Source organism: Amblyomma mixtum, chromosome 7, assembly GCF_055824585.1.
Source record: "Amblyomma mixtum isolate Tamu chromosome 7, ASM5582458v1, whole genome shotgun sequence".
NCBI classification, from domain to species: domain Eukaryota; kingdom Metazoa; phylum Arthropoda; class Arachnida; order Ixodida; family Ixodidae; genus Amblyomma; species Amblyomma mixtum.
The window spans coordinates 23,456,102-23,479,513 of NC_143018.1; the positions used below are offsets into that span (position 1 = coordinate 23,456,102).

General features: G+C 44.9%; 2 protein-coding genes and 1 long non-coding RNA gene across 4 annotated transcripts in view; 1 reads left to right on the forward strand and 2 right to left on the reverse strand.

Moving 5' to 3' along the window:
• The window catches only part of LOC149335276 (uncharacterized), a 91,447-nt gene extending 76,606 nt beyond the window's left edge, over nucleotides 1-14,841 (reverse strand). Inside the window, exon 1 of the mRNA XM_089551941.1 lies at nucleotides 14,666-14,841. Within this exon, the coding sequence (XP_089408067.1) occupies nucleotides 14,666-14,747 (82 nt within the window). The 5' untranslated portion in view covers nucleotides 14,748-14,841. The remainder of the gene's footprint in view (nucleotides 1-14,665) is intronic.
• Nucleotides 1-23,412, forward strand: part of LOC149335278 (uncharacterized) — a 50,324-nt gene that overhangs the window by 2,334 nt on the left and 24,578 nt on the right. For both annotated transcript variants that reach the window (XM_089551945.1, XM_089551944.1), the window contains 4 exons: nucleotides 16,428-16,643; nucleotides 19,348-19,493; nucleotides 21,415-21,508; nucleotides 22,849-23,006. In XM_089551945.1, coding sequence (XP_089408071.1) covers nucleotides 16,472-16,643; nucleotides 19,348-19,493; nucleotides 21,415-21,508; nucleotides 22,849-23,006 — 570 coding nt within the window. In that variant the 5' untranslated portion in view covers nucleotides 16,428-16,471. The remainder of the gene's footprint in view (nucleotides 1-16,427; nucleotides 16,644-19,347; nucleotides 19,494-21,414; nucleotides 21,509-22,848; nucleotides 23,007-23,412) is intronic.
• Nucleotides 2,805-7,567, reverse strand: LOC149335279 (uncharacterized). Its single transcript, XR_016284030.1, has 2 exons — nucleotides 6,739-7,567; nucleotides 2,805-3,145 (listed from the first exon to the last, which is right to left on the reverse strand). It is a non-coding gene; the product is annotated as an uncharacterized LOC149335279 (long non-coding RNA).

The following is a 23,412-nucleotide window of genomic DNA, read 5'->3' on the forward strand; positions in this document are numbered from 1 at the left end:
CTGTCGAAGGTCAGGCATGCGCAGCCCACATTTCGCTAACGAAGGATATGCAAAAAATTTTAAGGTGGACTGCCCACATCGCTCCAACACGGGAGCGATTAGCAGATCAGACATGGCTTGCCTGTATTGCACGAACACGGGCCCGATTAATGGGCGTGAGTTACCTGCCTTTAAAGGCAGAGTGTTAAGGGTCCAGTACAGCGGAGAACGGGGCGTCGGCGTGTCAAGGAAGCGAGTGATGGTTCAACAGCGCAAACACACACATACCAAGAAGGAGACAAGACACACACACACACAGCGCTGAAATGTGTGTGTCTTGTCTCCTTCTTGGTCGGTGTGTGTTTGCGCTGTTGAACCATCTCTATGAATCTACACCAACTATCCCAATCTGCAGTTCTTCTAAAGAAAGCCAGGTTGGTCTTGTAATGAGGCTGAAAGTGGCAATCTGGCCACCTGGTTGCGAGCAACCCACCCTCCGTGTCAGGTGGTAATTAAAATTAATACAATTAAATTCAATGCTCTGGCCACCATGGCACTGCGCATGAGCTTTGCGGGGGCTCGGGAAGAGCAGTCAGGGTCTCAGGAGCCCCACCGGTGGGTTTGTTTGAAACCGCCAAATGTCGGGGCAGTGGTGCATCGCCTAACGGCTGCAACACTGCGCCAGTAGTGGTATAAGTGAGAGAGAGAGATACATTTATTTAAACTACCCACGTCCAGGTCCGTGTTCATGGGAGAGAGGAAGTTCAAGTTGCTCGCCCAAGATGGTGAACAATTAAGTGCTGCATGAAGAGGTCGTTTTGCCGAGGAGGGCAATCTAGGCCTCCCACATATGTATGTTAATTCCCGAGCAGCACAGATAAATGGCCCAATATTGGCAATGAATGGTTTTACTCTGGTCATATACAGCACCGGCCTGTGCCAATATACTTTCAGTACTGGGCTGTTTAGCTGTGCTGCTTGGGTAATTACTCGATAGTGAGCAACGCTGCCTGGTGTTTGCTCCTGGGCAGTTGCAATATATGTGGGCAAATGTGGCTCTGGAACCACACACTTGGCAGTGTGATGTATTGGTGCCCTGTTGTGTTCTGTGTAAGGTGAATCCATTGGGCAGTGAATTCGTTTGGGCTTGTCTGAGCAGCGCCGCGTGCTTTCGAGGGAGAAAGTTGGGCGCCCTAGGTAGTTTTAGTCCGGTTATGCGGAGGGCTTTAAGGCAGGCTCCTCGCTCTTTATAGCGTTCAGCCTTGTCCATCACCGGTAAGTGTGGTTCTGGCCAAGACTGGAAAGCATGTGTGCACCTGGAGATGGAGGGCGCAGAGTTGACTCGGGCGTTGCCCCCAGGGGAATAATGACCTGGGCTCCAGTCGAGTCGGACCGATGTGGCTGACGGCGCTGTCCATAGGCAACTATGTTCAGTGTGCTGAGAGGGAGTTGACTGCGAACGAAGGCCCGCAAAGCTGCTTGTGAGTCTGTGCTGACTGTGATTGTCGGGGAGTGGTGTTCATGGTGAGTGATAGGTCCTGCAATGTCCAATATTTCTGCCGTCACCACAGAGGGAATGTCGTGATGATGATTATTGACTGTATGCATATGAATATATGCTTGGAACAGTGGCGTGAGGGCTACCCTTGATACATGAATGTAAACTAGAGAATGTTTAATTCTGCATATATCGGCATGCAGGCATAACCAATGCGAAAGGGAAGGCATACAATGGAAACGGAACCCGTGGCCCTTGAATATCGAGTCAAGCACGCTAACTAGCCACCGAGACACGTTCGTTAAATGGAAGCCCACTGTGTATGGCGATCTGAGTTTAGGCACCATTAGTAACATGACGTACTTCAGCTGTCAATTCACGGACCATAATGCAATGCTCAAGGCGCTGGGGGGAGAAGAAACCTGTCGACAGCGGCGACGGCGACATGGACATGGAACAGCAGTGTGATGTGCGCGTTGACGGCAGTGCTACGTAGAATGTGAAGGCGTTGGCGACAATACTGTGGTTCTCGGGGCTGAATTCCCCATCTATATGCGTGGTGACGACAGTGGCGAGTACAACTGTGAAATGATGTGTGAAGGATTTGAAGCAGAAAGTATGAAAGGGTGCGCTTTGATTACAAAAACGCCAACCAAAAGACATGAAAAGAGTTGATTTAGGTAGGGTAAGTAATAAAGAATTATGTGATGACGAAAGATAGATCAGTGTCCTTGTCGGCGAAGTAATACGCAAAGAGGACCCCAAGCCTCTCAACAGACCTATTAACGCAATCAGTCATACCCTTAACGCAGAGCTTAATAGCCTCCCCCCACCCCCCCAGGTATTTTTTCTAATGCCTTGGGCCTCTGCGGGTTCCTGCTGGGCAGTTCCTCCCGGGCTGCGCCAACCCCTCGATAACTACCTGACACCTGTTTGGAGCGTCTTAGCGAGACAAAATTTGGGTTGCCCTCATTGAACCAATCACGGTCCCATGTCGATATTGAAGGGATACGAGAGTAGTAAAGCCGACATCCTTCGTCGTGAGCCGCCTATGTCGTTGCAGCAGAGGAGCTATGGAGCAGTTCGCAACATTGGGTCGTTGCTCTTCTGAGTTTGAGAACACACATTCGCTCAGATGGGCTCTCCATGTTGGGCCTAGCAGCGTCAATCCCATAGCCATCTTTCTGCGACAAGACTACCGCAGATAAGATCAGTTTTCATTCACAGCGAATTGCACACATCTGGATACGTGGCTGTGCAAGGAAGTAGGATGTGTGCTTTATTGTTGTACAGTGTTTATTTTTTCAAGTGAGTGAGGAGATCTCTACACTGTCGACACTTTCATTTTTAGGAAAAAAAGATACGCATTTACGCATGTCAACCTGAATAATGATTTGTGGCCTTATCAGTGTGGACAAGAAATTTCCGTTGAGGAAGAAAATATGGTCTCCAAACAAGAGTAATGTGTACTCCCCCCTTAGGTGCACTAGTCCTTGCGTGCGGTAGTAAAGGAATGTTCCGTCCACTTAAAACAGCCAGAAATTTGACGGCAAAGTGTCCATGTTATGGGATGGTACAATATCCGAAGTCACCACTTTGATCATGAACCCTCGATGGTTTGTGTACTTCGGCTTTTCCAGGCCACTCCTTCGATGGCAGTAACGGCACCTGTGGAAGAAAATGTCGTTTTAGCGAAGGCATCTAAAACTATTACTATAATGTACTGTACTTACTATTACTGTAATGTTAGCTGAATCTAAATGTATAACAGTCCAAAACGATACATTAAAAAAGAAAAGCCCCAACACAAGCTCTAAGACAGCAGCACATATATTTCTTCAGCAAGAGACAGCATATCGGCCAGACACGCGTTTTCAACCTTATATATTAACGGCGTGACGGCCAATTTAGCCGCTCTATTTTTCACGCTGAGAGTGTCTTCCAGTGCACAAGTTAGCAGCGGACACTAGATTCACAAGTGTTCTTCACAGCAATGTTTTTAATGGCGGACACGCAGCATGTTTAGTCAGTCCTGCACTTTCTACTCTGGCGGAGGTAAATGGCGAAGAACATCAGCAAGAAATGAGAGGGATGACAGCCAATGTGACTATAGATCGTACCTATGAAAATTACATTGGGCAATAAGAACTGTTGCGTTTGCTGTTGCCACTAGTTCCGCCTTCTATTATATTAAGGCTAAAGCCAGCCGTACATTAAACTTCCTTCGACGGAACTTTAGGGATGCGCCAATTCTATTTAAGGAGACGTTAGCCATGTCCAACGTACGTCCCGCACTTGAATACGCTTGTATCGCTTGGGACCCGCATACAAAATAGAATATTGAGGACCTGGAGCGTGTCCAAGATAGGGCTGCTAGGTTTGTCTCTGGCGGTTGTAATTCGAAAAACGCTCCTCTGGTTTCCGCGACAAGTTGGGGTGGCCGTTACTTGAAAAAAGGAGAAAATATTTGAGGCTCTCTTTCTTTTATAATGTTAATGAAGGAAAAAATTGTATTCCAAAAGAGAAATACATACATGAGCCAAGTTACATTTCTTCTACGCGAGTGGAATTCCCGAATTAGCACATTCAAATACAGTTTTTTTCCCACGAACAATACATGATTGGAACAGTCTGCTTGCACAAATTGCTGTTTCCCCTACTACATCTTCTTACAACGCTTTGCAAAACCACTTGTTAATATGATTGCATTAAGTTAAAATGACTGTTAGTATCACTGATGATATCAATGTAGCAATAGCTCTTATCCTGGTGCATTGTGTTCTAGTTTTGTGTTGCTAAAACAGTGCTGTATTTTGAATGTCATTTTCTCCGCGTCTGTCGCGGGCGTGTTTTTCTTTCTGTAACGTTCTTATCATTTTTCCCCATATAGTCCTTAGGTTTTCTCAGTATATTTCTGCATTTGCCTTAATTACTGTATTTCGTCTGCTGCTTTTATGATGTTTCCCCCCTACAACAATGCATCGGGGGGGGGGGGGGGGCGCTGTAGGTATTTCGTATAAATAAAATAAATAAAGAAATAAAACTGGATAATAAAAAGGAACCATGAGTAGACAGTATATCAAACAAATTTTGTAACAAGATATGCAGAACATGTCACGAAATACTTATGCCTTTTTTACCAAATATTTATATTCATCTTCCCTTCAAGCACATTTCACTAACAAGCGCCGCAGGTGAAGTGCTGGAGCACATAATACTGAACACACACAACTTTCCTCGAAGTGCAACAAATTATATTACTGGTTCAGCACCAATTCTGCAAAAACATTATTTGTAGTCACTGAAGCAGTCAAAATAATACATGACGTTTCACTAAACGTCGACCCTCAAAAGCAACTACACCTCCTTTTTGCTAGACTTCTCATAGCACTCGATTGTGTGTCACATATAACAAACTAATTTGAAAATATAATCGACACCACGCGAATGCCATTAATTAGCTCCATCAAAAGCTACTTAATAATCCAGCGCAGTTTCTAGGACATAACCATTAAAATCCGCAATGACTGAAGTCACGCTTGGTGTACATCTTGGGAACATTATAGCTTCAGTTTTGTTTACAATCATCATTAACGATTTACCTGCTAGCGTTCATGTTAATGTCAGACTTTTTTGAATGGTTGTATACCGTACCATGCCATTAATTCAGGTGATGATCATGTAACACTTCACAATGCATTAAAATCGATATCTGTGTGGTGGTGCGCAAAATGACAAATGAGATTAAGGCTGAAAAATCAGCCTTGTTACCAATTACTAGAAAACAACCTATCCGACTTTTCATAGACAGTGAATAACCAGCTTCCAGCAGTGACACAGCATAAGCAGCTTGGTTTAATTATACGAGTATTAACTAATCTTAAAGAGGACTCTTACTTGTAGGTCATTACGTCATCAGGACTTAAAACGTTTTTTTTTTCTGAAGAGACGCCTTCAAGACGTGCCACCAGACATTAAATTGCTTTGCCATAATACTTTTGTCGAACCCTCAATCGAATGGGCCAGTAATGGCTGGTTCCCGTTTACACATGAACTAATAGAAAAACAAGAGGCATTTCGCAGAAAATTTTAGCAATTACCTGTAAAAGTACATAGAATCTAACACACCTTCTCACAAAGCTAATAAACAAAACTGGAATGCGCACGTTACGAAACAGCGCCAGGCTCGCATGACAGCAAAATACTTTGTCACATAATGCATAACATAGTAAACATAGATAGTTCCATATATATTTAAAAATCAGAAACAAGAGTAACGCGACATAAACATTAACAATCACTGGAAGTATATCGATTCAAAACAGATTGTTTTAGACATTCAGTTTTTCACTTAGCAATTAGGAATTGCATATCCTACCATACGTTGTAAATAGCTCATCTTCGGAACCTTTGTTAGTCATAGAAAGCTCCCATACGTGCTCTACACTGTGAATTACAAACACTGTTTGGACTCATCCAGTGCCCTCTCTTAAACCATTACAAGTGTTGCTTTCAAGTGTATCATTCATCACGCTTTGTTTTTATACATTTCTTGGATCCACCCCCGCATTATTAGTAACCCGTTATTATTATTTATATTAACTGCGCTACCTCTGTCCACGTTTTTCTGCACTGCTATATGTTATATACTTTCTTTGATGAGCTCTGAAAAAGTTGGGCCCTTCCTGTAATGGTCTTTATCTGTATTGGCAATATTTCTAAATAAAAGAAAATAAAAATGAGCCCAAGCAAAAATGAAATCTTCTTCAGGATCTTAGATTATAATTACCTTGGGAGTCCAAAGATAGTAAAGTTATAGAGTAAGAAGTGAATGGAGCACGATCTTGAATTCTAACCCCATACGTACGCGTTTCCTAATAAAGCTGCGTGTTAACTGCGAAGTAACACATATGAAGGTTGGTAATGATCACTCGTGCAAACTCTCATCTACCAGCAGTAATGCATCTTTTCTGCTAATACAGGCGTTATTGCTCTTAGAAGATATTAGTATTCTTTGTTAACTGATTTATCAACCTGTACATGACAAATTACGTTTGTAACACCATCACTACTCTACCATTCTCTTTTTCTTACTGCCATCCCTCAACTCGAGCTTGCACCACGTTATTTCTGAGATAAATCTGCAAAGATTTGGATCAATTTCAGTTTAGCTTGTGGGGTGTACGTTAGATCGAGTGACCACTGAAAAGCTTTTCGATGCACACATGGTGATCTTGAACTGGACATACTGCGCAACATACTTCAGGCTGGGGTCCCATGTTTGCGCTGCCGCCGACCAAAGCAGCGACGAGCACCATACACGAAATTCCGAGGTCACAGATTGTAATCCTACCGGTGGCGTATGGTTGTAGTCGTGGATGCAGCTGCGGCGGAGCGAAATGATTTAAACACAGCACGATCAGATGCTCAGGTGCCCGCCAACACTATTCTCGCACTATATAAGCGCTCGTTGCAAGCCTGCGGCAACAGGGTTACAACCGCCGCACACTCATGCGTGGCAGCCGCATTGAAAGCGAATGCGGCAATAGCAAACACACAAGACTGATCATGTGCGTTGCCACGGGCGCAGTCGCCAATTAAGCTTCAGCTTTCATTTGTGGGTGCATGTTGCTCAGTTTAGCACAGATTCAACTCCTCTGCAAGCATAAGCGAAAGGTTGCGCAGACGACTTCCCACAAGGAGTGAACCTACACTTATTCCTTAATGTTGAGGCATCGGGCTACCGCGTAGCTCAGCAGATGGGAACGGGATAGGGCAAAGGCCTCTCCCATGACTCTCCAATTAACCCAGTCCTTTGATAGCTGCAGCCACCGTATCCCCGCAAACTTGTTAATCTCATTCGCCCACCTAGCCTTCTGGCGCCCCCTGCTACGCTTGTCTTCTATCTCTTCGAATACACTTCGCTGCCCTCAAAGGGTACCTGAAAAGGGAGTTTGGGGTTGGCTATAACACGCTTGCATTTTGTAGAGTGCAGGCCATCGAGCGTTCATACCGCGTACAAGACCTCAATGGCGAGCCGATCATTTACAATGCCATTTTTAAAAATTCGCTCTTCTACGCCTCGGGGGACCCAGCGGTGTCGGGCTTTCACCCAAATCCGCGCGCAACGCGTCATGCAGCGCACGTTACGTCAGCAGCGGAGGGGATATCATTGGTTCGCCACGGCAACTCTTTCCGACGCCACGCAGCTGCCATGGCCGCGGCCGGAAGCTCCGCCCCCACGGGGAACTCCCGCTCGCGTCGGCAGTGGGCTCAGGGGCCGCGTGGGTGGGGCCGGCGGAGGAGCGCCGAGATTTAAAGGTGCACTGAAGAGGAATCTCAACTCGTCTTTTTGCCGCGGGAACTCGATCTACACGCTCTGAGCATTCTTAGAAACTTCGATTTATTGCCCTCTGTGGCTGATTTTCCTAATTAAATCGAATTAACGTCCGGCTCCCGCCTTTCTTTTTGAATTCTCCGTCGTACGGTGGGCGGAGTCGACCAACGCGTGGAGTGCCTTGCAGTCAGCTCCGTGGAGGCTTTGCTTTCGCTTTATTTTGTTTTTTAGGTTTCCGTGAATAAATAGTTTCATTCGCAGATAATATATCCGCAAAATAAGCCCGCAGAAATAAAAATACGCGCGCACTATGTGCTTCTACGGACTACTACGTATTACTCCGCCGATGGCAGAGCGGCAAGCCGCCGCGGAACTGGCTGAAAGGCACTCCACGCGTTGGTCGACTCCGCCCACCGTACGAGGGAGAATTCAAAAAAAAAGGCGGGAGCCGGACGTTAATTCGATTTAAGTAGGAAAATCAGCCACACAGGGCAATAAATCGAAGTTTCTAAGAATGCTCGGAACGTGCAGATTGAGTTCCCGCGGCAAAAAGACGAGTTCAGATTCCTCTTCAGTGCACCTTTAAGTATGCAAAACTGACGAGAGTTGAGAGAATGGCGCGAAAACGCGGAAATTCAAAATTTCACTACAGATAACTCAGCTTCCACAAAACGCATAAAAAAATTCTTGCTCGAAGATAGTTGTGAAGCGGCGTCCTTTAACACCCCAGCCATACCGCAATATTAATGAGAACCCCTTTCAGAGTCCCTTTAAGGACCAGCGGTTATCTTGCCTTCGCATTACGCGCCCTGCACAAGCCCATTTCTTCCTCTTGATTTCAACTAGGATGTCATTAATCCGCGTTTTTTCTCTCGCCTACTTTGCCCGATTCCGGTCGCTTAATGGTACAGCTACCATTTTTCTTTCCATAGCTCGCTGAGTTGTCCTTTAAGCTGAACCCTTTTCGTTAGCCTCCACTTTTCTGCTCGGTAGGTGAGTACCGGTAGGATACATCTGTTATATACTTTTCTCTTGAGGGATATTGGTAAACTGCCATTCATGATCTGAGAGAGCCTGCCATATGCGCTCCACCCCATTCTTATTCTTCTAGTTATTTCCCTCTCATGATCCGGATCGGCAGCCACTACATGCCCTACGTACACATATTCTCTTACCACTTCCAGAACCTCGCTACCAATTGTGAACTGCTGTCCTCTTGCGAGAGAGTTCCCCAGTGCCGCCGGGCACCCAGCGGTGATACAATGAGTGCGAGCGCTCCCCTGCCTGGGGCTCGGCTTCTTTAGGGGGAAATTCCTGGGAAATGGGTCTTCGAGCCCCCCTTGAGAAGACCAAAATATACTTGTGCCATGGCACTCTTTGACCAGAGATGCCTTTACGCCATAAAAATCCATCATCATCATCAACAACATCTTGCGAGACTGTTGAACATTACTTTTGTCTTTTTCATGTTGATGTTAAGGCCTAGCTCAGTGCTTGTTCACGCAGAAATTGACAGTCACGTCACAATAACCGCGAAACACTTTGCTTCCGACACAGCATGGTTTTAGAGTGTTGTGAGGCACTATAGTAGGATATAACTTGAAAAAAAAAAAACAGCCCTAGAGGCCCGTGTACTGTGCGATGTCAGTGCACGTTAAAGAACCCCAGGTGGTCGAAATTTCCGGAGCCTTTCACTACGGCGTCTCTCATAGCCTGAGTCGCTTCGGGACGTTAAACCCCAATAAACCAAACTAAAAAAACAGCAGTTGCTAACACTGGGCCGTGGTCAGCGGCGTCCTGTATTGCTCCGCTGACCAATCGGAACTGTTAACGAAATCAACTTTTTAATGCTTGACTATATGAAACAATCCACGTGTCAAAATCCTAGAGCTTATGATTTTTTTCTTCTGATAAGCTTCTTGTTTACTTAACAAGAAACATTTGAGCAGCGAACTACTTTTTAGTCGTGGAGGAATTCTACGCGCGGAGGCTGAATGCGGGCGGAGCTTCACTGCCTCCCGAGGCAACACAAGTGCACGCTTCCGTTGGAGCGTTGCATAACAAGAAGAATGGGGGAGGGACAACGAGCGAGCGGAGGCGGTAAGAGGGCGGGGGTAACAGGCAAAGTGGGAGGTGCAACTGCGGTCGCCTCCCAGGTCGATTGCTCCGCCCACTCAACGTGCGCTTGAATCGGCATGCTTAAAAGTGGCGGTACAAATAAGAGACGCAGAGTGTTGTTCGACGGCAACCTTTCCTGTTGGCCTCTAGACAATGCAGCGCTTTCGCACGATGGACCGTGGCATCGTGATCGTCGAACTTGTAATATCGCTCCTGAAGGTCGAAACAAGTAAGTGTTCCCTTGCTGGTGCTACTGCCGCACTGCCGCTACTGCCGCTGGTGCTACTGCCGAATAAGTGCCGGTCGACTGCACCCTTCTATTATCCGCGATTTTAAGGCCGCTGTTTCCCAGCTCGAACGTTTTACTGCATGCCGTAGTCGGAACGCATACCGCCGTCGAAACATTGGCCGTGGGGCCCACAGCTGGAGTTTGATTTTTCACGGTGTTTCCAGAAATACCTGTCCCGCTTCTAGGCTTTCGGGATTCGCTGTTTCTTGCTGCTTTTTTTTTACGCTTAGGCGCACGTAGGTGCATTTTAAAACAATGTAGGCTTCGAAGATAGTCCGTCTTGTCAGGAATGGGAGGAGGTCACTCATAGACATTGCCCAAGGCTGGTGATGGATCTACGTTTCGGAACCTGGCACTGATTCATTCTTCACTCTGCTCACTTATTCACGCATTCCTTGTTGAGTGAAAAAAAAAACCGTACTCGGGTCCGAAACGTAGATCCATCATCAGACTTGGTCAGAGACCGTGATTCGCTTGATAGAAACATGCTGTGGCGCTTGATTTCGATTATCACAGTTCTTTAGGCGCCGCTATAGAAACGGTCCAAGTCTGATGGCATTTTTTAGTCCTTAAGGTATTCATTTGACTATTTTATCAAGGGAATGCAGATTTCCATAACGACGGCCAGTATTTTTTAATCTAATTTTTTTCTTCTTTGACGCTCATTAACCAAACACCAATCAGCATTTTGGATCAAGGCTGAAGCGGGGGCTATTTAGTGCTTCATGGTTCGGATATCGCGCCGAACTTATCGCGCTTAGACAACATCGAAGGTACTCATTGCCATTGCCTTTGGGTATTGGCAAATCGATCTGCACACAGCGATCTTGTTTTTTTTTGCAAGCGTTTTTGCAAAATGTTTTACTTCAGATATTATCGAGCACACTCGCAGAGCGTGGAGATCGCTTGTTTAAGGTTTGTGCCATAAACTGATGATTTCCCTATGCACTTTGTATAAAATTGTTATAAGCTGAGCAAAAAAAAAAGCCTTCAATTTATTTCTCACCTTTTTATAAAACTGCGCGTAAAACAGGCTGCCAGCTGCTTTCTTTCTCTCTCTCTCTCTCCCTATATTACCCTCTCCATCTGTGCTCAAATCACTACAGACCCCCCTGCGATGGAGCCAGACTTTAAGCCCTCAGTCAGAACGGCCAAGATATGCGATAAAATTAGTTGAAAATGCACTCTTCGTCTCTCAGCCGTTCTATACATGTTCCGTGTTGGCTGTATCGCTTAAGCGCGATATCCGAGTCATTTTGGGTCATTTGTGCCTATCTATTGACGAGAGCGCTCAATTGGAAATTGTTCCATAAAAAAAGCATTGTCAAAACAATAAACGGATAGGGATCAACACTAAGGTCTAAACTCGCGACATCGACTACTCGTATACCGCCGGCCTTATGTGACTCAAAAGGCGCTGCGAGAGGCTGCGAACAAAAGATGAAGGCATATGTGCGAAGCATCAATTGTCGGCAATAGGCGCCGGGCCTCAAAGTGTCATACCATCGCGTCCGCATGGCCACTCTCATAGCCAACTTAATTTTCCTGTCGGTACTGCAACCTAAATGGAATAGTACTACAGATCAAAACTTTGCCTGTAATAATGCTGTAATAATAAAAGATGCTCACTCAACGCAACGGCGTTCCCTTTTAAAAGGAAACTGCATCACTTTCTGAGAATTCCGCGATATTCAAGGATTCAGATCTATACAGGCTGCAGGTAATGTATGCCAAGTGTTTTTGCACTACCGTATAAAAAGTGGCATAATCGAAACTTAAATTTTAGGCTTCTCAGAGCAGCGGAGGAATACGGAGGAGCTCGGTGTTACGTCGCGGAAAGTAATATTCCAAATTGTCGTTGCCGTCAACCACACCCTGTGGTAGCCTGGTTGGATGCTGCCAAACAGAAATCGATGGACTTTCCCTTCGGTGGCGTAGATTTTTTTTTTTTTTTTGAAAACAGAAATGAATACAAGCAAACTATGTACAATGGTACTGGACCCATAGCCAAGGCTAGTGTCGAGTCCAACACAATGATAAATTGCAAAATGCAGCAGGTGGAGAGAATACTTCTCACATAAATAATTTCAAAATATTAAAATCACAACATACATAGCTAATACGAGGGGGTACCCAAAAGAAACCGGACTAAATTTTTTGGTCGGCAAAGCTTCTGTGGTACCGCGTTTTGCCACTAGGAGCGCATAGAACGAACATTACAGAGTCAGTAAGCCGAGTACCGTCGTTGAAGGAGGTCAGACTAGTTTAGGCAGAGTTTTAGAGTGACGACTGTTTTGTGTGAATGTCGTTTTTGCAATGGCTGATTTTCGTGAACAGCGTGCGCCGGTGAAATTTTGATTTTTGCTCGGAAAAAGTTGAATGGAAACTTTTGAAATATTAAGAAAGACGTACAAGGACGATGCTATGGGGACAACTGAAGTGTTCCTGAATCGAATCCTGAATCAAAGCAGCAATCATGCCAGTGGAAAACTTCAAATTCACCTCGCCTCAAGAAAGCTCGTCAGGTGAAACCAAACCTCAAAACAATGCTGATTTGTTTTTCTTCGACGTGAGAGGAGTCGTCCATTGAGAATTTGTTCCGCAGGGTCAGACAGTTAGCCAGGCTTTCTACTTGGATGTTTTGAAAAGATTGGGCAACAGTGTGCGGTGGAAGCGGCCAGATTTGTGGCGGTCGGGTGAATGGCTTTTCCATCATGGCAATGCCCCTGCTCACACAGCCCTGTCTCTACGACAATTTTGGACCAAAAATGGCATGACCCCTATTCCTCAACCCTCATACTCTCCCGACCTTGCCCCGTGCTACTTTCTTTGTTTCCTAGAATGAAAAAATAGGCGAATGGAAAGCGTTTCGCTGATGTTGCTGAGGTGAAGAAAAAACGACGGAGGCACTGCCAAGCATCACAAAAGATGAATTTAAACAATGTTTTGAAAAATGGAATGAAAGATTCGACAAGCGTATCATTGCAAGTGGGGAATACTTTGAAGGAGATTCAAGGTCTGTGATTAAAATGTGAACAAATAAGTTCAAACAAAAATAAGTCCGGTTTCTTTTGGGTACCCCCTCGTATATACACTTGTTATCATGCATACATTCTTTGTACGCAATAACCTTAAATATTCTTCAAAGCAAACGCTTATGCATTGGAAATATACCGGAACTGTCGACGCCATCATCATGCACCCCCCCCCCCCCCCCCCCCCCCCCCACTTGGTACAGTGCGCTGCGGAGAAGCTTGAAGGTCGTCTCCATTTCAGTGGACTATGACGTCACCATTTCTAATGCGAGCCCAAAAGGAGTTCGCAGCTTTACCTGCAAGTTTCACACATCCGACCCCATTAAGCTTGCCGATTTCTAAAAGCTATACAGTTTCCCTTTAATGAAGTTAGCTCGAACTCAAAAATTGTGAAGCTATGCGCGCGAACTCGTGCTGTCCAACCGGAAGTTATATGCGCGCGACATGACTCTAGCGACATCTGTCGTTGCGTGCAGGCAGCTTTCGCGCTTCCTGCGAAACGCAGGGGGCGCCACATGCAGCCACCAGAGCAGGCACGCAGATGCACGCGGTAAGCCAGGTGACGTCAGAGCTGGCCACTGCAGGGTCACAAGCATCCGAGCATCTAACCTATAACTATACTACACAACCACTAGGGAACGAAAACTTCCAAAATTCAGGCGACCGACGAAGCTTTCACAGGCAGTCAGGGCGGCTGCCATTGCCTTGGCGGGGAAAAAAAGCGGGCTTTCACGCGCAACAATGGCGTCATGTAGAGGACAAGCAGGTTATCTCGTTATCGCGAGCAAGACCGCCGTTGCCTATAGCTCTCCTATTCTTGGAGCCAGCAGAGCACAGCTACCGAAACTTTGCGTCTACGCATATCACTCCGTCTGCAAATGGCGAATGCTCACCGAGAGGTGTTTCTAACGAAGTACGGTAGATGCCCGCTCAAATCTTACACGTTCTCAGTATACCGCTGGTTTTCTGGACGTCGATTCCAACATGAGTTTTTGGAGACGGGAAGGTCAAAATGAATGACTGGATATAAATTGTTTTAAAAAATCGTAGCGCTGATTTCAAGAAATCCACCAGCACACCAGGGTCCCCCCGCTTTAAAACTGTCTAACTGCCACCTCTCCCACATTCCTTTGTATCCTCTGCTTGCCCTTGGGAACAGCTGCGACTCCTAAAGCAGCGTAAAAATACTGGGCACGCGCAACACTTTGCATCAGAGTGACGCATTAATAGTAACTTATTCTACCGTCCGTCGTTTATATATGCTCTTCTCTAGATAGTTACCGTAAAATTCAGCAATCTCGCCTCAACTGAGTAGTATCTAAGAAGGTCCGCACCAGGTTAAAGGCATTGTCTGACTGATAAAGTGGCTTAAGGTGAAATTATTAACTAATAATGGAAACATGACTTACCTTCAGCGAAGTACGACGAGGAACAGAGCCGACAGAACAGTGATGAGTGGCAGGACTCCGCCAACATGTCGTTTTCAAGCATGTGACCGTTGTGCTGTTATCATGGGAGGCACACCTATGTGAGCCCTCCGCTGATAAAGGTTCCTACGGGGCAGCTCGCGTTCACGTGTTAGAGCTATCTCTCGCCGTTCGGGCGCAGAGCGAAGTACTTACACTCTTGTCGAGGTGCCTGTCGTTGGCTGCGAGCGCGATAAATTTTGTCGTCTTATGAGCGCCACTTTTAGAAGTTGTAAAATGGCATTTTTTGTGCCTCATTGCTAATTTTGATTCACTGAACCTGAGCATACAGAGTAGTGTGCCCGGGTGCAGCTTGGGCACTAAGAAAATCGAATGCAAGAGAAAAAAAAATGTTAAGTGTGCTAATTATTATTCGTTCGAAAACTTTCCTGGCTACGCCTGTGTCTGACAGGTCATTCAAATGAGCAGCCGTATAGACTGAAAGGGTTCTTCGCGCTGTCTCTGATGTCTCTTCCCGTGTGTACGTGTATGGTGCGCGAAATGCCTCACCTCTATCGGCGAGTGGAAGCAAGAGTAAACAATAACACGCCACTACAAGACTAAAAGATTATCATTCGATTCCCTTTCTTTCGCTTTATTTAAAACCACACAATGACACCAATCTTCCAAAACATTGCAAGAGAATACCAAGGACGCTACTCCGAGCAAAAATGAGCTACTCTCATCTTGAGGGGAAGGTCTAGGCTAGAAAGGAAAATTTTTTAGAAGCGGCGTGCATGCGCAAACTTGGTCTAGACACATGTGTTAGCGAACTTTCTGTGGCTCTTCTAAATAAGGAGGCTCGGTTCAGGATGAGATAATAATAATAATAATAATAATAATAATAATAATAATAATAATAATAATAATAATAATACTAATAATAATAATAATAATAATAATAATAATAATAATAATAATAATAATAATAATAATAATAATAATAATAATAATAATAATAATAATAATAATAGCCGCCGCGGTGGCTCAGTGGCTATGGTGCTCGGCTGCTGGCCCGAAAGACGCGGGTTCGATCCCGGCCGCGGCGGCTGGAATTTCTTTGGAGGAGAAATTCTAGAGGCCCGTGTACTGTGCGATGTCAGTGCACGTTAAAGAACCCCAGGTGGTCGAAATTTCCGGAGCCCTCCACTACGGCGTCTCTCATAGCCTTAGTCGCTTTGGGACGTTAAACCCCATAAACCAAACCAAACCAATAATAATAATAATAATAATAATAATAATAATAATAATAATAATAATAATAATAATAATAATAATAATAATGTTTTATTTTGTCCAACTGTTTACAAAGCGTATATTCCCGCACCGCTTAAGCACTGTTGTGCTTGTCTGCGGTGCCGGCAGCCTGCGAAATACACATGTTTTCTCGGTACCTTTCTAGAACTAAATCACTGGCTTGGCAATCTTGGGCCCGCTTTCTTCTTTGTGCCTTTTGCCTTTGTTTTTCGCTTGTTTTCAAAGTCATTTTGCCTTAATCCTGCCGCTGATGTTCATCTTACTCTATTGTGGCTCGGTTTCCTCAGGCGATCACTTTTGCTGGGGCACTTTGTTTCCAATAAACCCCAGTGGCTCTGGTCCTGTCCTCTTCTTTTCTTACGTCCTGTTCCTGTCGCGGCTCTTTTGACCCTTGAACATGTCGCACCGACTGGCCCCGAGCTGAGCCGTGCTGAATCTTTCTGCGCAGGCTCTCCTCAGTCAGGTGCGCCGTTCTTTAATGAGGCCTCTACGATGGACATGAAGTACAAGACGTGGCTTGACAAGGACTACACCTCCTGCACTCGGTCCTGTACCGGTAGGGGTCACAAGCTTGGCCATCGGCTGCACATGGTTTGCAGGTCACGTGATGTAGAGAGCAACAAGCTCTTCGGCTTTGACAACGACGTCCTCTACGAGTACAGCGGTGAGCTTTGCATCCTGGTTTCGCAAACTTGTAGAGACGATACTTGCACTCTATGGCGTGTGAAAGGACCTGAAAGAAATAAAAATGACATACGATGTGGTCCAAGGCCGCAAACAGGTACCAACAATAAGAAACTCGACAAAGGCTTGTGGTTACGTACCACTGAATAACCAGACTAATTTTCGCTTCAGCGTGTTACCGTGCTATTGGAGGGAAAGCACCTGCAGCTAATAGACTCCAAAGCGTCTTTTTATTCATGCTGGAAGAGATTTTTCTTATCAACCCTTATAAAAATGGTCTATAGACAGTCTGTACACTTCTTATTGACTCTATTGACTTCCTATAGATATTGCTTTTTGTCTGTTCATAGTCTATAGACTCTCTATAGACAAAAGTCTACTAAAAGTGTATGGCCATAAATCTATAGATAGTCTATAGACTGTCTATGGCATTTGTATTGCCTATAGACTTTTGTCTATAGACAGTCTACAGACTTTATAGACAGAAGTCTATAGACTGTCTAAAACTTTTGTTGTAAGGGAAGGTTATGTAACATTCTCTTTTATATTGGGTTAACCTTTGAGTGTCAGCATTTATGGGGAACATAGGAGAAAATCAGTTCTAATAATGCGGCTGCACATGTGGGAAGCATTTCAGTGGACATTGATTCAGCTTTTACTAGAGATGGCGGAGCAATGCGGTAGTGCTGACTACTTATTTAGCGTTAAATGTCTATATGGTACGTTTTACGGGAGGTGCAAAATCACATTTCGTAGGACTTAACGACATCGGGGAGAACAAACGTCAATGTTGTTATAATAAAATATTTTGGGTGCCAAATTTAATCCGTATTTTGGTAATTAGCTATGTAAAAGCAGGTCTTTCTGATGTTCATCTAGAATTCGTTTGTCTTCTTGTCACTGCCGGTGAATTACAAGCGAGTGTTCTGCCTTTTTTTTCGTTGCTTGGCGATGTTTTACGCTCTAAGAATTTTTGCTAATGGCCGGCGCTTATCCATCTTTGGACAAATTAAACACCCTAATAATAAATGTAACCCAAAACTAATGGTAAATATCACATTGGAGTAATCCAGAAACTTAGGGACAGGTTAACTTCCTACGCATTTCTCTCAATAAAGACTTTAACACCATGTCTCTCAGTTCGGCTTTAATAAGGAGCAACACTCAGAAATAACTTCAGTTGGAATCCTCGCATTGAAAGCCTGTGTCACCCGCTTTTCGTAAACTACGCTTTCCCGATCATGAACAACAAAAACATCCAGCAGTGTCAAAATAAAACTCACCTATCACTAATCAGGCCAGTGCTGCAATGGACAGTGGTAGCTAGCAGCTCTCTAAAGAACGATCTTAGCGCTTTGTGCGAGTCTAAGTGCTGCAATAGTTCTCTTGCGCTCTGAAGGACTTTGAACAGCCATGGTACACTAGCTTTTTTTCTCTATCACGTTTGCAAAGAACGGGTTTTCTACGTTTGAACACCGAAAAGCACTGAGGCGAGAGCGCGCGGTTTGAAAACTCGAAAACGGCCTAATTTTATTTTTCTGAAAGCCGCCAGCTAGCATGCACTCAAAAATTGCTTTCAGAATGATATGCGTTTATTTTTATACCGAATAGTTTTGAATGAGCCAATTCCTGTTAATGCGAAAACATTATATGCCCCGTTGGCACAAAAGCCGGCGTCTGTCCCCATCCATTGCACGAAATTCCAGAGACGTCAACATGCTCCCGCATGACGTCATGATAACGTGAGATAGTGACGTCTATAGCAAAGAAGAAAAAAGTTTCTTGCGGAGGTGCGGGGAATTTTATAAAGGTCCTTCAGTTTGCCAGGACATAAAACCCATAGGAAATAAAACTGTTATTTTAAACGAGGTATTTATTGCTCGGAAAATGCCTTACATTTACATGAACTATTTACAAAGCTTTTAGAAAATTCAACGAAAGACGGGGGACAAAGCTGGGCACTTCACCAAGAGAGAGTATCACTCCTGTTCAAGTTCGGTCTGCTCATACACTTGCCTTAGTTGAACAATCATTTATCAGAAATGAGATTTCGTCTAAACAACAAATTCACAGTGCCGGTCCATCATTCTAGTTTTCCATAAGCTGTGTAGTCTAATCAAAAAAAGAAAACAAGTAAAGAGGCATTACTTCTTGATGAATAAGGCTGAACCTAGTGTATGCGTTTCCTTAGGACTGTATGAGTAGATGTGTTATTAAGAACTAAGAAATCGTAATGAACCTCGAACAAAGCTCACGATAAGGCAATGTTTTTTGCGTTCAAAGCACGTAAGCAGTCTTAAATGCCCTACGCAATTTTTGCGATGTTGAGAGACATCGCAATTTTGTTGCGAAAGCAACACTACGCGTGTCGCCGAGCCATTTCGCGGAGCTGAGCCAAGGCCATACTGCGCATGCGTGAGGAGCAGTGACGTCACACGGTGCACAGCTGGGGCGCCACTGCCGACGCTGCGCGGGTGACTCAGAGGTGCCGCCGCCACGCTCGCCATTTGCGCATGCGCAGTAGCGGCGCATAGCTAGCGTGCCGGGGCTTCCGCCGCTGCCGCGCGCTCTCCATCGCCTCTCTCTTTCTCTCCTTGTTGCTTTCGCAATCCCCGAGGTTTAACCAGAGCTAAACCACTGCCAATTTTTTCACATCGGTGCGGCGCTCCGGTGGTATCTTACAGGCGACACCGGAAGGTGGAAGAAGACGACGCCCATTCCACTTTCAGAGAAGAACAACCCGCTCTTCTTGATGGCTTTCTGCGTGGATGGCAAGAGCGAGATTTCTGAGCTCGAGCTGTGGATGCGGTCTTTGGAAGGCCAAACACAGGTAACACACACGTGGACAGGCATGTGAGCCGTTTCCTTCGTAAAACATGCATTTAAGCTATGAATTGGCTTCAGTAAGAGATAATCATTGCGTATTTTCTGGCGCATCAGTCTATTTTTGCTTTTGCAAGGATAAGGTTGCAAAAGAAAACAGTACTTGTTTTGAAGGAAACCATTACACCTTTTGCCATGATCATACCACAACATATTTTTACAGCCACGGGCGGTATAAAAAAAGCGAAAGCAGCTATTACTTTTTCAACTGTCTTTCAGCCGGCACTATCAAACAAAAAAAATAGTTAAGACCCTGCTTCCTTGGGCGCTACGACCGACTGACGAAACAGGGGCCTGTGTATAGTAAACTAATGTACACACCGTGATTTGTCATGCGGTATATATGTTGCAAAAAGCAATCCAAAAATTTAAAGACAATTGAAAATTGGTTTTTGGAGAAAGGAAATGCGCAGTATCTATCACAACTCGTAGGACACCTGAACCGCGCCGTAAGGGAAGGGAGGAAGGTATAGGAGTGAAGGAAGAGAGAAAGAGGTGCCGTAGTGGAGGTGTCCGGAATAATTTCGACCGCCTGGGGATCTTTAACGTGCACTGAAATCGCACAGCACACGGGCGCCTTTTGCGTTTCGCCTCTGTCGAAACGTGGCCGCCAGGAAATCCATCCCCAATTTTGAACGATGATGATGGGTCTAGCATGTTGCTTTACATCCTAATTCTTACTTTATCGTCCAGTGAGTATAGCGCCCATAAATGTGACTATGATGGTCCACACTGGTCAAAAGTAGCAAACTGCCTTCTCGTCGCTCATTGCGCGTAGCTCGCAATATCTTAAACAATACATTGCTTAGTTGTGTACGATAGGATATTTTCATTTTAGTTCGCCTCACGATAGCGAATGACCCTACTCGGAAAACTCCATTTAAAAACATCACTATACAGAGCAAAATAATCAGTTAATCTTTATTTCACGATCGCGGGAACAACCTTATGTTTTAGTACGTAGTACAGTACACAAGGCTGGGCGTTGTACGAGTAAATGAGACATACCTGCGTTTTGGAGAATTGCGAATAATGTTATTCGTCGAGTACCGATGAAATAAGGCAAATAATCTGATTACAATAACCACCATTCTTGAAAAATGTTTTGCCTTGAATATTTTTATATCTTCCGTGTAAGGAGAAACGAGGAGTTGTGGAACACGGAGATTGACTAAATTGAATTGGCCAAATCGTCTTGCTAGTTTTTACTGCGACGTAACCTGGAAAATTATGGTGCGTAGTCAACACATGCTCACGCTGTGCATTGCACGTCGCCATTTTCCTCAACTTCCATCTGTGCGCAAGTCACGAAAAGAAACGCTCTTTCAATCACGCTTTCAGGTGCATGACGTTGGTGTACACCTGCGAAATCTTGCTTTCACACAATATTTCCTGGTTATCATTGATAAACCACCACCAATTTTTTCTATTTGTCTTTTATATAGAAATTTTTTTAGGCGTGTCTCTCTTATTCTCTTGCTTTAAATTTGTTTAGGCCTGCTATAATCCTGTGTTAGGCGCGGGCTTTCTCCCACCTTTATTTTTGTTGCTACTTTCAATCGTGGAGGTTTGACACAAGGGGTGAAATGCTTGGAAACCGGGTCTCTGACCCAGCCTTGTGTAGACCAATATACTTTGTGTCAAGCCACTCTTTAGCCCATTTAAAACCATATCATCAGTATCAACTTCTTTGTATTAATGCAATCGCGCTTTCTCTCGGTGCATCTGAAATGTAGCTAAAGCTCAGTAATTATTGCGAAACAATGCGCACCTGCTTTTATTTCAAATCCATGAAGTTCTGCACGGAAAGTGTTATATTCAACGTTAAACTCTGTGGTGGCCTCTCTTGTCATCTCTGTTGACCACAGGTCTTAGACGCGCACGGGAAAGAACTGGAAACTCGCGTCAACATCTCTCTGGAAGAACGAATCCACTCCTGCGTCAAGACAACAACAGTGACCAGTAAGTGGCTTCAGCACACAGCCATTCACTTTTCTAAACTATTTCCCGCTTGCACAACAACAAGGAAAGTCGCTGTGATGTACATGATAGGCATTCAAATGATTTTCAAAGTTGTTGCCTTGCTGCTTTGATTACTGGGTTGAAGTGTTCCCAGCAGACAGGTATCTTGCGCTATACCCAGAATGTCAGCGGATGCTCTAATTGTTCGGAACGCTACACATACGCAACTACTTCATTTCAAAATCACTGAATTTGGGAGCAGCGCATACTTTTCCTTTCGAGACCCATGGACAAGAACTACTCAGCGTTTCTTCTGAGGCTCTTTTTATGTTTTGCACCCCCCAGATATGTTGGGTAGTCAATCAAGCATTATCCTTATTTACCTCGTTGTCTTTTCTTCCTTTTTTCACTGTTCATATTTGGTTAGAAGGCTTTTCGCCCACGTGAACCATATATTCACCCAGCAGCGCGGTTTTGACAGCAGTGGTGGTTTAGCAGCCTGAGCATCTGCGTCGCATGCGGGAGGTTTAGGGTTCGATCCCCAGTGCCGCCACGTACCGACAGCCTATAAAATGGCTACAAGCTTTAGCCTGCCCCGATGTTAGGCTTATCAGGAGTGAAATGCTTGAGAATTGAGTCTTTGACCCAATATTGTGTAGACTCAAATACCTCGTCCCATGACGCTCATTGACCAGCATCCTTGCGCCATAAACAAATTCATTCTCAACATCAGAATAAACGGTGTTACGTTCAAGAGCAGAACAAGACAAGATCAGGCGGTAAAAACCTGTCCAACTGTAGAGCTCAACACTAACTGACATTAACATTCACCAACTGAAGTTGCTTTTGACACTAATGATAATAGTAATAATAATCAACCTGACTACGCCCACTGCAGGGCGAAGGCCTCTCCCCTGTCTCTCCAATTAAGCCTGTACTTTGCTAGCTGCGGCCAACGTATCGCAGCAAACTTCTTAATCTCATCCGCCCACCTAATTTTCTGCCGCCCCCTGCTACGTTTGCCTCTCTTGGAATCCACTCCGTTACCCTTAAGGACCAGCGGTTATCGTGCCTTCGCATTACATGGCCTGCTCAAATCCATTTCTTCCTCTTGATTTCGACTGAGATGTCATTAACCCACGTTTGGTCCCTCACCCAATCCGCCCGCTTCCGGTCTCTTAGCGTTACACCCATTATTTTCCTTTCCACACCTCTCTGCGTTGTCCTTAACTTAAGCTGAACCCTTTTCGGTAGATACTATTCTGTGATACTATTCGGTAATACTATTCTGTTTTTTTTTCCCCCGTGGAGGAAAAGTAAATAGACACACAATTCTGCAGGAATGAGTGGCGCGTCGGTGCACTGCGATGACCCGGCTTCAAAGTGTGCTTACTGCCTATGGGTGCCCCTGACGGCGCGGCTGTCGTGCGGAAATGCCACGCTCGTGAACGCCTTCTTCGACAACTACACAGGGGATGTTAACCAAAGTGTGTTCCAGGTACGTGCCATGCACCGGCTACGAAATATTTACGACGCGGTCATATCAAACCTATCTAGAGGTTTAGACGTGTCTGAAGCTTTCTTTCGTATATTGAATCAAGAAAGTATTGATCCGTGCTATACGATTCAAGAGATGAGCAAACAAAAAAAAACGAAAGAGTGTACCTCATTCTAGGGGATATCATCCATCTACAGTGTGCCTGGTTTTTAAGCTTGTAATCTTGGCGAAGACTTCTGGTATAGTGTCTTGAATTTTCTTGCTTTACCAGTGTACTGTATGCAGCTTGCCCATGATTTTATTTTGAAACAATAGAGCCATCGTAAGTAAGTTTGAGGAGCCTGGTGATGTATTAGGCGCAGCGTCGAATCACTCTACTTTATACTTGGTGGGAAGACAGCGCCAA